This window comes from Oratosquilla oratoria, chromosome 30 (assembly GCF_046742065.1).
Source record: "Oratosquilla oratoria isolate Oo_2021 chromosome 30, ASM4674206v1, whole genome shotgun sequence".
In the NCBI taxonomy this organism is placed as follows: domain Eukaryota; kingdom Metazoa; phylum Arthropoda; class Malacostraca; order Stomatopoda; family Squillidae; genus Oratosquilla; species Oratosquilla oratoria.
The window spans coordinates 3,187,548-3,201,829 of NC_134806.1; the positions used below are offsets into that span (position 1 = coordinate 3,187,548).

Sequence of the window (14,282 nt, forward strand, 5' to 3'; positions counted from 1 at the left end):
AAGGTAGACATGGATGGAGTGAAATTTAGGAAGCCTCAAGGATGGGATAGATAACTTGGGGATAAAAGTGTTGTTGGTCGTCATGTAGTGAAGCAGTGGGGGTGAGCTAGCTCCAGCTGTTAGGCCCTGCTGTGCCTTGCTACATCACTTCTGATCTAAGCAGTAAAAGGTGGGTGATCCTTTATCCAGGTAATTGGTAACAGTGACCTGATTTGCCCATGAGTCATTTTTGGAGTGGGGTAGTGTAAGATGAGGTATTAAAGCCAAGTCCTCTACATCAAAGTCTTGGAACACATAAATTTAAAAAACCTGAAAACAAGTCATATTCATGATAGTCCACCTTAGAAGTATCTCCACCACTCCAGTGGAACCTCCTTCCAACACTCCTATCCCAATAACCCCATTGACCATAAGCACAGTATCAGGATCAACTGCACAAACCTTCCTCTCCACCACATAAACTCCCATTCTCTCTAGTTTACATCTTTTTGCTACCACAAATACACACACATCCACCTTACTATCCACAATGCATGTGTGGAAAGGTGTAAGAATACAACTGAAGTTGATATTGATCCTATGATCAGTCCAGAAACTGAATGCCATTCCTTCAGGACTGCATCTCCTGATGGAGTTGCTGGGATTGATACTCGTATTCACACATCTGGCATGATAGGCCTCTTGAGAACCTTGGCTGCTATTATGTGCCTCTACATTCTTGTTTTGAGCCAGCTGTTCCATGTTGTCTAAGTCAACATCCAGCCATTCTCCAGTCAGGTCTAACTTGTTGTGAGTGGGTTGAGGTAAAGATGGGACTTCGTCAGGGATGTGTTATGTTGCCCTTGCTGTTCAACTTGAACGTGGATGGGGTGGTGTGAGAGGTAAATGCAAGGGTGGTGGGTCAGGGATTGGAGATCGTTAAAGAAAATGGAGAAAAGTGGGAGGTGAGCCAGCTGTTGTTTGCAGACAACACTGTGATTGTGGCAGGATCGGAGGAGGGATCGAGGAAGTTGGTGACAGAGTTTGGGAGAGTGTGTGATAGAAGAGAGCTGAAGATAAATGTGGGTAAAAGTAAGGTGATGAGATGTACAAGGGGTGAAAGTGGCAGCAGACTGGAAGTGAGCATTAAGGGAGAGCGACTGGAGGAAGTGGATAGTTTTAGACACTTGGGTGCAAATGTGGCAGGAAAAGGTGGAGGTAGAATGTAGATTGAGAGAAGCAAGTAAATGCCTTGGTGGATTAAAAAGTGTAATGAGGAATAGACATTTGGGAATGGATGCTAAGAGGAGACTGTATGAAGGAGTGATTGTGCCAACAGCACTGTATGGGGCAGAAACATGGAACATAAGAGAGGGAGAGAGAAGGAGTTTGAATGTGTTTGAGATGAGGTGTCTGAGAAGTATAATGGGGGTTACTAGGCTGGATAGAGTGAGAAATGAGGAGGTGAGGAGGAGAATAGGGGTGGAAAGGGAGTTGGGAGATAGGATTGATGAAAGAGTATTGGGATGGTTTGGACACATGGAAAGAATGAGTGAAGAAAGACTAGTAAAAGAGGTGTGGAGGGAGTGAACATGAGGGGATGTCCTAGGATGAGATGGATGGATGGGGTAAAGGGGGCTTTGGGGAAGAGGAGAATGTGTTGAGGAAGGATGGGAGAGGACAGAAGACAGGGGTGAATGGAGAATGGTTGTATATGGATGATGATGTGATGCATGAGGTGGGATGGGGGGTGAGGTAGTATGTGTGAGCAAAATTTGACGCAGCCCGAAGGGATTTCTCCCCGTCTTCTCCTTTTATGCATGGGGGACGGAGAGGGGGGTCGCCGATTTAATGAAGCTGTGGATGTGCTGTGACTTGCGACACTGCCTCTGACCCAGGGCAGTGGACAAGGTGCAGGAATGACCCGTCATCCAGGAGGTGCTAAGATAGGAGGGAGGGTGGAGGGGAGTGGAGTGTATTTAGGGATGGAATGGGTGTGAATGATTTTATGCCTTTTTCTTTTTGGCTACCTCCCTTGTAAGGGGGAAAAAGCCTTGGTATATGTATGTATGTAAAACTTATTGACTGTAACATCAGTAGTACCTGATGTCCACATCCTCTGTCATGTTGATCAAGGGTGGGAAGCTCAAGTAAGAAAACCAAATTTCTGTATATTTACCAAATTTTAGCATCAGTACACCATTTACACAAGTGAAATGACACTGGTTTGCAATAATTGGCATGCGGTAGAAATATATCTATATATTACTCCACAAATTGTGGAGCAGTGGAGAGGGGCCCCAGAAATAAACTTCACTGCCAGAACAACAGAAATTGTGATTCATTGGAGTACTGACACACTTAATCTTGACCTTATCTGTGAAATTGTAGGTCCTAAATTATTACTCAGAAAGAATAGAATATAATAACATACACTTCAAAAAAGAAACATGAAAATGCAGCAGTCTTTTTACAATTTGAGTCAGCAAAAAATAATAAATATAATGATAAATAAAATAAATATGATGTAGGCAAATGTGGTTTGCAGTCATGTACATGCAACTGCAACCCGGTGCCAATGATTACCCCTGATAAGAAGACCGTGTCTCGCTGCATTGTTTTGAACCTGTGTGGAGTAGCTGAGACAGGAATGACCTTAGGAGAGGGGCATCGGATTATGGTGGATGCGGGATTGGTGTAAGTTTTGATTCAGCCATTGCCCAGGGGGAAAGACCCTTTGGTATGTATGTAGCTATATATTTAGAGTAACTTCCCGCAATGAACATGTCGACTGTCAAATTCAACAAAACTAACCAATTTCCTTGGCTCGTACTTTTTTCAATCGACAGAAGCGCGCTCTGTGACTAGTCATAAAATTTGTGAGAAATATTTTCACACTTTATTTTCGAAAGCTGCTCTCGCATAGAGCTGGTAACGGAAATATAGGTAGCCAACAATGATTTGAACTGCCAAACGCAGCCTTCTATGAACAGATAAATAACATGAATTACAGTGTGTTTTTCTAACACTGATGCTCATTTTGGTAGTATTTGAATTGTAAAATTCCAATTAAATCCACTGCAGTAGAACTACAAAATACGAGAGCGCACGCGATCGGTAGAATGTTCCCTTGTATATCATCGTGCCCTGCATTCATAAAGTGACTCAGAAGTATATATAAAGAGTTCTGAGGGTGGATAGAGTGAGGAATGTGGAAAGGAAGCAGAAAGTGGAAGTGGAAAGGGAACTGGAAGATAGGGTTGATTAGAGAGTGCTGAGATCGTTTGGTTATTTGGAAAGAATGAAGAAATAATAAAAAAAATATATATGTGGAAATCATAAATGGATGAAAGGAACAAGGGGAAGACTAAGAATGAAGTGAATGGACGGGTTGAATGGGGCTTTGAATGCAAGAGGAATGTTGTCGGGCAGGGAAGAGAAAGTGCACAGGGGAGCGGTTATAGATCGACGAAGAAATGACTCAGCCCGAAGGGATCTTGTTATCCACTACGTAAATTTCTCGAGTGGATGAGATGGGGATGGAGTGGTTACCATCGAATGAAATGGTTAAGCTAAACCCTATGGCTGAAATTCTACTGTGGAAGCACTGTGTCTTGCTGCATTGCCTCTGATCCGAGTATTGTGGCGGGAGTCGGGGAAAACCCTTCATCCACGAGTGCTGATTGCTGAGATGGAAGGGACGACGATTTTTTTTTCTTTTAGGGGGTGGGGGTGATGTGGGTGTTGGGCAAGTACATGCTTTGGCTCGGCAACCTTCCCTCCTGACAAAGGGGAGGTCTTTTGGTATACGGATAAAAACAAATCCAATGACACTCGTACGTTACGCAAGCCATTTTCTGGTCTTTTAATAATTCTCAAACATAATGAATTTCCGTATGATCTATGGTGTAAATTTGGGTATACATTTGAAAGTTGATAGCACTCTTTCATTATCCGTATGGTGCACGTGGTAAAGTTGTATAATCTTTCATCGACTTACAGAGGAACTACGGAAATGTAGACATCCATCAAATACGGTCGATACGAAGAAATCTATGACGGTATAGATCCAACCCAAACACCATATAGTTGTTTGAACTAGAATTTGTTGTCACGCAATATATAGTGTAGCTCGTAAACTACATTTTAATTGCGTCGGGGTTATATTCACATACTCAATAAACAAATGTATAGCAAGGTATCATGCAGTTTGTAAAATTATTTCAAAATTTATTTACATTTCCAGGCATTGGCTTTGCAACAATATGGAAAAAGACAGTTTATTAATGTTCCACGACAGTATCAGATCTACAACGTAGTAGTCATCTGAGAAAACCACCCTGAATATTGGCAGGGCCGTACTGTTGACGTTTAGGTGGGAGGTGGTAGTAAGACTTCGGACACGCAGACGGTGACAATGGTAATCAATTGATATTTTCTGTCGTTATTTTAAGACAAGCATAATATTCAGGGATGTTATTGAATGGCAAGTAATAAAAGTATATATGTTAAATTGCATTGTGGCTCTTATAATGGGGTCTCTTGAAACTGGGTAAGCGCATATTTAGGCAGTACCCATACTTGGTGGGAGTAGCCAGTGCCACAAAAATTGTTTCCTGTTGTTTCTTCGAGTGGTATGTGTGAAATTTCAAAGAAGACTTATACTTTCCAGAATTAATTACCTCTGTACGTGTTCGAAATAGTGTAAATAATAGTTTCGTGGTATCCTTGATGGTCTGCTGAAATAGTACATTAAATAACAAGAGTAGGCTATAAGTGTAATTAGAGCTGGTGCATACGTATTTATTGACTTGGGTCATTTATGATTTTTGTTGTACTTCATCAGACTTTTGTTATGTACTTATAAGCTGGTTTGAAAGTCATGAAACTTAGTAATCTTATGACAGATGTTGTAATGAAATGACATTATGGTTATCTTATAAAGAAAAAATCAAGGTTTAATATAGTTGGGTTAGTAAAACTTTAATTAAATCAATGTTAATGTGCTTGCCTACTGTTGTTCATGAATGTATTCTGGCAAGATTTTAAAACTTAGATTTACATAGTACACAGTGGCTATTGCTAAATCAAGCAAATGATGCAATACCTTCATCACTGACACTGTTACTGAGAAATACTCATCCAAGATAGTAAGAATTGGGTGTGTAATAATTTGTTGATTAGGTTTTAATTGAAATAGGATGGGTTCTATTTACAGACTGTAAGCACCAGAATTTTAAATTTGAAATGCATGATGCAAGGGAATATTGAAAGTCACTGTTTACTGCAGATCATGTAAGGCCAAATGAATTTTTCACAACATTTTCCGTAATACTGAATGTAGTCATGATGTTGATAGACCCAAGGCTTGATAGATTTAATAGGTTTTTAGAGTGTAATAGCCATTGTGTTAGTAAAGCATGTGTATATTTTCTAATGATGCTTAATGTATTTTGAAAGATACTAGTAATCCCCTTTCTATCCTATCAGAAATGAGGGATCTAGATCAGAACTGGATGTATGGGTATGAATTTTATATATCAACAATATTGTAATCATTCAAGATTTGTGAAATATCACTACAAAATAATTTTTTTTTTTTTTTTTTTTTTTTTTTGACCAGGCACTTGTCATAGGCCTAATATCTTTCCATCATTTTCCTTTTACTTTCCGTAACCTGGATATGGATGTGCTCTGTCTTGCTGCATAGTGTCTGACCTAGGGTGATGGGCAAGATGCAGGGATGACCTGTCATCCAGGAGGAGCCAGTATGAGAGGAAGGAGAGGTGGTGAACAGGAGTGGAATGAGTGGGGATGAAATGGATAGGAGTGGAATTATGCCTCTTGAGTTTGGCTACCTCCCTTGTGAAGGGGAAAAAGCCCTTGGTATATGTATGCACTTTTCTTAACCACATTCCACATTAGGCCTAATGCCACACGTGTGTGCTATTGTGAAAAGAATTCATAATCTAATCAAACCATCCAGACTGTCATGGAGGTATTGATACATCTCAAACCAAACATTATGTATTTCAGGTTTAATACTATCACACCTGACCCAATGTAGGCCTTGTATCATACCTACACATGTTTTATCTTTTTTATTAGATATTTGTATATTATGCTGATTAGTGGGTCAGATTTATCCACACCTAGGATATTGCAGTCCAGCATTTAGATATAACAGTTACTGGTAACTCCTATTACATGTGGCAGTAAAAGGACTTCTCCTTTTTAAATACTTTATAATTATCTTAGGCTTAATGCTATACTTCATGAGCATAACAATTCCTATAGTGCTAAAACTATGCTTCATAGACCTAATACTGTGTCTTGTAGGACTTTTATAACTAATTCCATTAAAGTTATTGTCCATACACTGTGCAACCATCATTATCAATGAGAAGTATATGCCACAGGTCCTCTTGTTCCCCTGCCATCAAAGTCTATATAGACAACTTCAGCTCTGACTGTGGAATGGGTTATGCAGCTGTATCTCTACAGACTATGCAACTAAATTCTTTGCTGTTTTCGCAGCTGTTTGCTTTATCTTCAACCCCATGTCTGCAGTTATCCTGCATAATCATCTGAGTCATACAGTACCATAGAGACCTTTATCCATAATCCATTCCCACCACACATTGATCCATGAATTCCACTCGGTAATCTGGTTTCTGTATGCAGTAGTGATAGACTTACGAGGTCCATGTTGATATCCTTTTCATTTTCCTTTGCAGATTCGCTTCATTCTCATACAAAATCGAGCTGGCAAGACTCGTTTAGCTAAGTGGTATATGAATTTTGATGATGACGAGAAGCAAAAGCTGATTGAAGAAGTGCATGCTGTTGTCACGGTCAGGGATGCAAAGCACACCAACTTTGTGGAGGTTTGTACTGTGTTTATTTGAAGTTATAGCTGAGGAAAAATTGTGAATTTAAAAGTATTGGATCATTAGAATTGCAGAGTGTATAATTAATGGAAAATGTTAGTCAAGTTGGCTTAAGATACTCCTCTCTCCCTCCTTCCCTCTCTCTCCTATATCTATCTCCTGTATCTCTCTCCTTTCTCTTGTATCTATCTCCTATATCTCTCTCATCCCTCGCTCTCCTCTATCTCCCTCTCCCCTTCTCCCTTATTTTCTCTCTGTCTACATATATATATATATATATATGTATCTATATATATATATATATATGTATATATATATGTACATATATATATATATACATATATATATATATATACGAGGAATTCGCTAGTGGACAGCGACATTAATCAGATAATTTTTATGACCATCGCGCAAGGATTTGAACCTGCGCTGTACATGACGACAAGAGGCCCGCCATGACTACCGCCTTAGACCGCTCGACCAACTGATACTTAAAATCGTACGAACTCAGAACACTTACTGGTTCTCGAGATTGAGAAGGTCACTACCTGCAACCCTATTCTCATTTTTACCATACGACCAAGTACACTCGTGGGAGGGGTAAGGACCGGATCGAATCCTTTTCACGCTTCGTCATTGTAACCATACGAGGAATTCGCTAGTGGACAGCGACATTAATCAGATAATTTTTATGACCATCGCGCAAGGATTCGAATCTGCGCTGTACATGACGACAAGAGGCCCGCCATGACTACCGCCTTAGACCGCTCGACCAACTGATACATATATATATTATTTTTTCCCACTTTCTATCTCCCCTCTCTCTCTCTCTCTCTCTCTCTCTCTCTCTCTCTCTCTCTCTCTCTCTCTCTCTCTCTCTCTCTTGCTCTCACTCTCTCCCTCTTTCTCTCTTGCTCTCACTCTCTCCCTCTTTCTCTCTTGCTCTCACTCTCTCCCTCTTTCTCTCTTGCTCTCACTCTCTCCCTCTTTCTCTCTTGCTCTCACTCTCTCCCTCTTTCTCTCTTGCTCTCACTCTCTCCCTCTTTCTCTCTTGCTCTCACGCTCTCCTTCTTTCTCTCTTGCTCTCACTCTCTCCTTCTTTCTCTCTTGCTCTCACTCTCTCCCTCTTTCTCTCTTGCTCTCACTCTCTCCCTCTTTCTCTCTTGCTCTCCCTCTTTCTCTCTTGCTCTCACTCTCTCCCTCTTTCTCTCTTGCTCTCACTCTCTCCCTCTTACTCTGTTTCTCTCACTCTCTCCCTCTTTCTCTCTTGCTCTCACTCTCTCCCTCTTTCTCTCTTGCTCTCACTCTCTCCCTCTTTCTCTCTTGCTCTCACTCTCTCCCTCTTTCTCTCTTGCTCTCACTCTCTCCCTCTTTCTCTCTTGCTCTCACTCTCTCCCTCTTTCTCTCTTGCTCTCACTCTCTCCCTCTTTCTCTCTTGCTCTCACTCTTTCTCTCACTCTTTCTCTCACTCTCTCACTCTTTCTCTCACTCTCTCCCTCTTTCTCTCTTGCTCTCCATCTCTCCCTCTTTCTCTCTTGCTCTCACTCTCTCCCTCTTTCTCTCTTGCTCTCACTCTCTCCCTCTTTCTCTCTTGCTCTCACTCTCTCCCTCTTTCTCTCTTGCTCTCACTCTCTCCCTCTTTCTCTCTTGCTCTCACTCTCTCCCTCTTTCTCTCTTGCTCTCACTCTCTCCCTCTTTCTCTCTTGCTCTCACTCTCTCCCTCTTTCTCTCTTGCTCTCCATCTCTCCCACTTTCTCTCTTGCTCTCCATCTCTCCCACTTTCTCTCTTGCTCTCCATCTCTCCCACTTTCTCTCTTGCTCTCCATCTCTCCCTCTTTCTCTCTCTCTTGCTCTCACTCTTTCTCTCTTGCTCTCCCTCTTTCTCTCTTGCTCTCCCTCTTTCTCTCTTGCTCTCCCTTTTTCTCTCTTGCTCTCCCTCTTTCTCCCTTTTTCTCTGTTACTCTCTCTTGCTCTCCCTCTTTCTCTCTCTCTCCCTCTTGCTCTCTCTGTCTCTCTCTTGCTCTCCCTCTTTCTCTGTTGCTCTCCCTTTTTCTCTCTTGCTCTCCCTTTTTTTCTCTCTCTCTTGCTCTCCCTTTTTCTCTCTCTCTCTTGCTCTCCCTTTTTCTCTCTCTCTCTGTTGCTCTCCCTTTTTCTCTCTCTCTGGTGCTCTCCCTTTTTCTCTCTCTGTTGCTCTCCCTTTTTCTCTCTGTTGCTCTCCCTTTTTTCTCTCTGTTGATCTCCCTTTTTCTCTCTGTTGCTCTCCCTTTTTCTCTCTCTTGCTCTCTATCTTTCTCTTGCTCTCCCTCTTTCTCTCTTGCTCTCCCTCTTTCTCTCTCTTGCTCTCCCTCTTTCTCTCTCTTGCTCTCTCTCTCTCTCTCTCTCTTGCTCTCCCCCTTTCTCTCTCTCTCTCTTGCTCTCCCCCTTTCTCTCTCTCTCTTGCTCTCCCCCTTTCTCTCTCTCTCTCTTGCTCTCCCCCTTTCTCTCTCTCTCTCTTGCTCCCCCTTTCTCTCTATCTCTTGCTCTCCCCCTTTCTCTCTATCTCTTGCTCTCCCGTTTCTCTCTCTTGCTCTCCCCCTTTCTCTCTCTTCTTGCTCTCCCCCTTTCTCTCTCTTGCTCTCCCCCTTTCTCTCTCTCTCTTGCTCTCCCCCTTTCTCTCTCTCACTTGCTCTTTCTATCTCCCTTCCTCCCTCCTTCTCTCCTTTCCTCCCTCCTCTCTCTCTCTCTCCCTCCTCCCTCTCTCTCTTTCTCTCTCCCTTCCTCCCTCCTCTCTCTCTCTCTCCCTTCCTCCCTCCCTCCTCTCTCTCTCCCTCCCTCCCTCCCTCCCTTCCTCCCTCCTCTCTCTCCCTCTCCCTCTCTTTCTCCCTTCCTCCCTCCTCTCTCTCCCTCTCTTTCTCCCTTCCTCCCTCCTCTCTCTCCCTCTCCCTCTCTTTCTCCCTTCCTCCCTCCTCTTTCTCCCTTCCTCCCTCCTCTCTCTCCCTCTCCCTCTCTTTCTCCCTTCCTCCCTCCTCTCTCTCCCTCTCCCTCTCTTTCTCCCTTCCTCCATCCTCTCTCTCCCTCTCCCTCTCTTTCTCCCTTCCTCCATCCTCTCTCTCCCTCTCCCTCTCTTTCTCCCTTCCTCCCTCCTCTCTCTCCCTCTCTCACCCTCCCCCTTCCCTTCCCCCCCTCTCTCTCTCTCTCTCTCTCTCTCTCTCTCTATATATATATATATATATATATCTCTCCCCTCTCTCCTTTATCTATCTATATCTCTATGTACCTGTGGGTATCCATGTGATCCATGTGTACCCTTGTCTCATTCTTGGAATAGTAGTGTTCAGTGGCATTTGCGAGTAAAGGTCAAGTGAGTGTAGTTCTTTAATGTAATTTTAGAGCAATATTTATTTACAAACAATGTATAAAATTATTTTTGTTTTTTCAGTTTCGAAATTTCAAGATTGTGTACCGGCGGTATGCGGGATTGTACTTCTGCATTTGTGTGGATATTGCCGATAATAATTTGGCATATCTTGAAGCCATTCACAATTTTGTAGAAGTCCTCAATGAATATTTTCATAATGTGTGTGAGCTTGACCTCGTCTTCAACTTTTATAAGGTGAGAATAATATCGATGATGATAGTGATGATATTACATACATATACCAAGGGCTTTTTCTCCCTCACAAGGGAGGTAGCCAAAGTCAAAAGGCGTAATTCTACTTCCACCCATTTCATCCCCACCCATTCCACTCCTGTTCACCATTCCTCCATCCCTCCGTTTGCTTGGCTCCTCCTGGATGATGGGTCATCCTTGCATCTTGCCCATTGCCCTGGGTCGGAAGCAATGCAACAAGACACACAATGATATTGATAATAAAAATTGTTGTAGCCTGGAAAGCTGCAGGCTCACAGCACAGCAGTTGGCAAGAATCCTTAGGCCCTCCCGCAGATTTCTCTGGAAAGGAAATATGGAATGTTGTTGGTTTTGTGTTAGTGTGGGACTGTTTTATGTCTGGCTGAAAGTAGTAGGAGGGGAACATTTGCAGGCTGTCAGTTCTCCATGTGTGACTAGAATCAAGTAGTACAGTTAAGATTGATAGATGTCTGTAGACCAGTCCAAGAACTGAGAATAAGGCCATTAGTGCTCTACCTCCTGATGATGATGGGGTTGACAAATTTTGAAAATGGGCAGCTCTGCAGTCCATCTTGCAGGACCCTTCATTTATATTTATATAAGATGGGTTTTTATACTAAATACCATTGTGTAATCATTGTTATTTTGGGATTTTAGTAGGTAAATGATAAATAAAATATGATTATCAATTTATTTATTGTGTGGGTTGTTAGGATTGTTTTTCTGGGTCAGTTAATTATTTTATTTTTCTTTCTCCTCAGGTGTACAGTGTTGTGGATGAAATGTTCTTGGCTGGAGAGATCAGGGAAACCAGTCAGACCAAGGTGTTGAAACAGTTGTTGATGTTAAATTCATTGGAGTAAACGATTATGTGTGTATATTTGTATATGTGTGTGGGTATATGTTGTATTTCTGTTTTCTTTGAAGAAGACTGGCACACTCAGACTATGACAACAAAAAACAACTCAGTAGCCCATGTTTTGGGTGTAATACTTAATTGTCTTTCCTTTTGGTAGAATGTACAAGGAACTTTTAAAGTACCTTGAATATTTCTTTCTGGTATATTTGACTCCATGTTGCCAAAAGTGCAAGACGAGATATAGTAAAGATGTTAGTTTAAATTGTTAGTACTGTGATGTTTAAATCATGTGAAATGTATATAGGTAAGACAGTGTATGACCCGTGCATGTGTGTAAATTTGCTTTGTAACAAAACTAAGTTAGTATATAAATTTCAAACTACAGTATAATATATTCAGATAAGTTATCCTGCCTTAAACTTTGTTAGGCATGAACCAACACTCCGTTCATGCCATGTATGTTTTTTTTGTTAAATAGTTCAGATTGATAGCCATTTGTGTTCAATAGGCCTGGATGAACTTTGAAATAAAATAAGAGAGGAAGAGGAGACAGTGGTCAGCTTTCCAGTTGTAACTCTTTTTACAAAATAGAGTTGATGAACATTCCATGCAGCTGTTATAGAAGCATCATAACCATACTTCTTCATACAAGAATGAATGTTCTCAGGCTGGTGAATGTACTCACAAATTAAAGTTAAATTCATTAGTAGAGTTTGATTCTTCTTTGTTCCTTTTTGATGTATTATAGTAATAATTTTTGCCTCAATCCATTGCCCCTAGTCTCTTGCAGAAGACCTGTGGCCTATAGGTAACTGCCAATGAGTTTGGCTCAAGATTCACAGGGAAGTAACTTTGGCTGTGTTGTACATATTGTGGGTCTGATACTCATGTACCAAAAAGCCTTGTCCCCCTTATAAGTAGGTGGCCAGCTAAAAGCATATACCCAGCTTTGCCCATAACACAATGATCCAAAAACCCATTTATTGTCCTTTCTGCGAATGAAGGGTCGTTTATGTCCCCCACCATTTTCTCGGGTCAAAGGCAATACAGTAAGATGCAGCACCACAACAGCTGAAGTTAGTTTACCTCCACCATTACATTAAGTGTTCACCCTTCCCCTTCACCCACTTAAGAATTGACTCAGTAGACAAGAAATCCCTTTAGACCACGTCGATTCTCCAGTCATTCACAACCAAAATCCACTCACACCTATATCTTGCTTTCTCCTTTCCCAGCTTGACATTTTTCTTAAACATGTGACCTTTTCACCCTATCCATTCATCTCATTTCAGTCCTCTATTGAAGTTTACTACATCCACCCCCACCTTCCACATTATAAAAAAAAAAAAAAAAAAATCTTTCTTTATTCTATCCATATGCCCAAACCATCCCAGTATTCCTTGATCAGCTCTTTACCTGGCAACTCTTTCCACCACTACTATCTGTCTCGTCTCCACATTTTTCACTGTCCATCCTTGTAACCCCTACCACACTTCTTGTACATAGCATCTCAAACATGTTTAGGATTTTACTTTATGACTCTTTGAATTCAAAGTCTGCTCTATACAGTATTATGGCAACAATCATCCCTTTCTACAGTTGTCTCATTGTGTTCATCCCCAGATGCTTGTATCCGACACTTCATTCCCTCTAGATGTATGGTTGTTTTCCTTAATCTGTAATTAACCTTTAATGCTACTCTGTTCTCGGTTACATGTGATCCTAAATGCTTGTAAGCTCTCCACTTCCTCCAGCCTTTTAGATTTGTCTCCATATCACTCCCACCCCATCTCCCTTGAACATCTCATCACCTTAGTTTTGCCCGCATTTACTTAAGCATTACCATTTGTCTTGTGGCACTGCTTCTGACCCAGGGCAGTGGACAGGATGCAGGGATGACCTGTCATCCAGGAGGTGCCAAGATAAGAGGGAGGGTGGAGGGGAATGGAATATATAGGAAATGGAATGGGTGGGAGTGGTTTCTATGCCTTTTTCTTCTGGCTACCCCCCGTGTAGGGGGAAAAAGCCTATGGTATGTGTATGTATGTATTACCATTTACTCTCATACCATCTCAAACTTTGCCACCAACTGCTTCAACCTCTCCTCCGATCGGTGCCACCTGCGTAGAGCTGATGGCCAGGGTTGGTTGCTGCTGTTTGGCCCCCAACTCTTGGGGTTGGGGGGTGGTCCCACGACGTAGACGCTGCAGCTGCAGAACACCCACACACACCAAGAAACATTAAAACAACACCCAAAGACCTTTATTACACACAAATACTCTCTTCTCTTCCTCCACAACCACCAAATACCAGCCTCCGGAAACATATTCATAATCATATCACTCACTGCTCCATTAACACACTGAAAGACAACACACTGCTGCATGCCAGACCCCCTGATATCCACCATTCTGAATCCTCTCTCCCACGAAAGGACAGAGTCCACTTGGCCAGACTGCAGTGCGGCCACCACCCAGCACTTCTAAGCTACCAGAAGAGGCTGGATGACCGCGTTGTGAACAGCTGCCCAGGATGTAACACTTCACCCCATACCATACAACACATAATGGAAGACAGCATTATACACAATCATGCACGCAAACAACACAACATACACTCTATAAAGGATTTGTGGGAAAACCCAGTTTCGGCTGTAGCATTCCTTGGGGAGACGGGACTGCTCGGACAGACAGTCTAGGGAACGACAACAACAACAACAATAACCTCTCCTCCGACTTAGCTTCAAGGTATCATTTGCAAACAACTCTTGTTTCTTTCAATTTTCACCACTGCCCAGCACAAACCAAATCTGTGTGAATCTGTTAATAAATATTGTCTCAACACTGGAAGCCTGCACCCCTACAGTTCCTGGCAAGTTCTTGAGCACCTCCTATATATCTTTCTGGGAAAAAACTTTGGAGTTCTTGTTGTATTTGTATAGAGC

General features: G+C 42.0%; 1 protein-coding gene across 1 annotated transcript; it reads left to right on the forward strand.

Annotated features, from left to right (window-relative positions):
* The first annotated feature begins 4,282 nt into the window (after positions 1-4,282).
* Positions 4,283-12,044, forward strand: AP-2sigma (adaptor protein complex 2, sigma subunit). The gene is made up of 4 exons (XM_076212438.1): positions 4,283-4,399; positions 6,717-6,866; positions 10,288-10,461; positions 11,241-12,044. Exons 1-4 carry the CDS (start codon positions 4,397-4,399, stop codon positions 11,340-11,342), a joined length of 429 nt encoding a protein of 142 aa, XP_076068553.1. The 5' UTR covers positions 4,283-4,396; the 3' UTR covers positions 11,343-12,044.
* Positions 12,045-14,282: the final 2,238 nt, after the last annotated feature.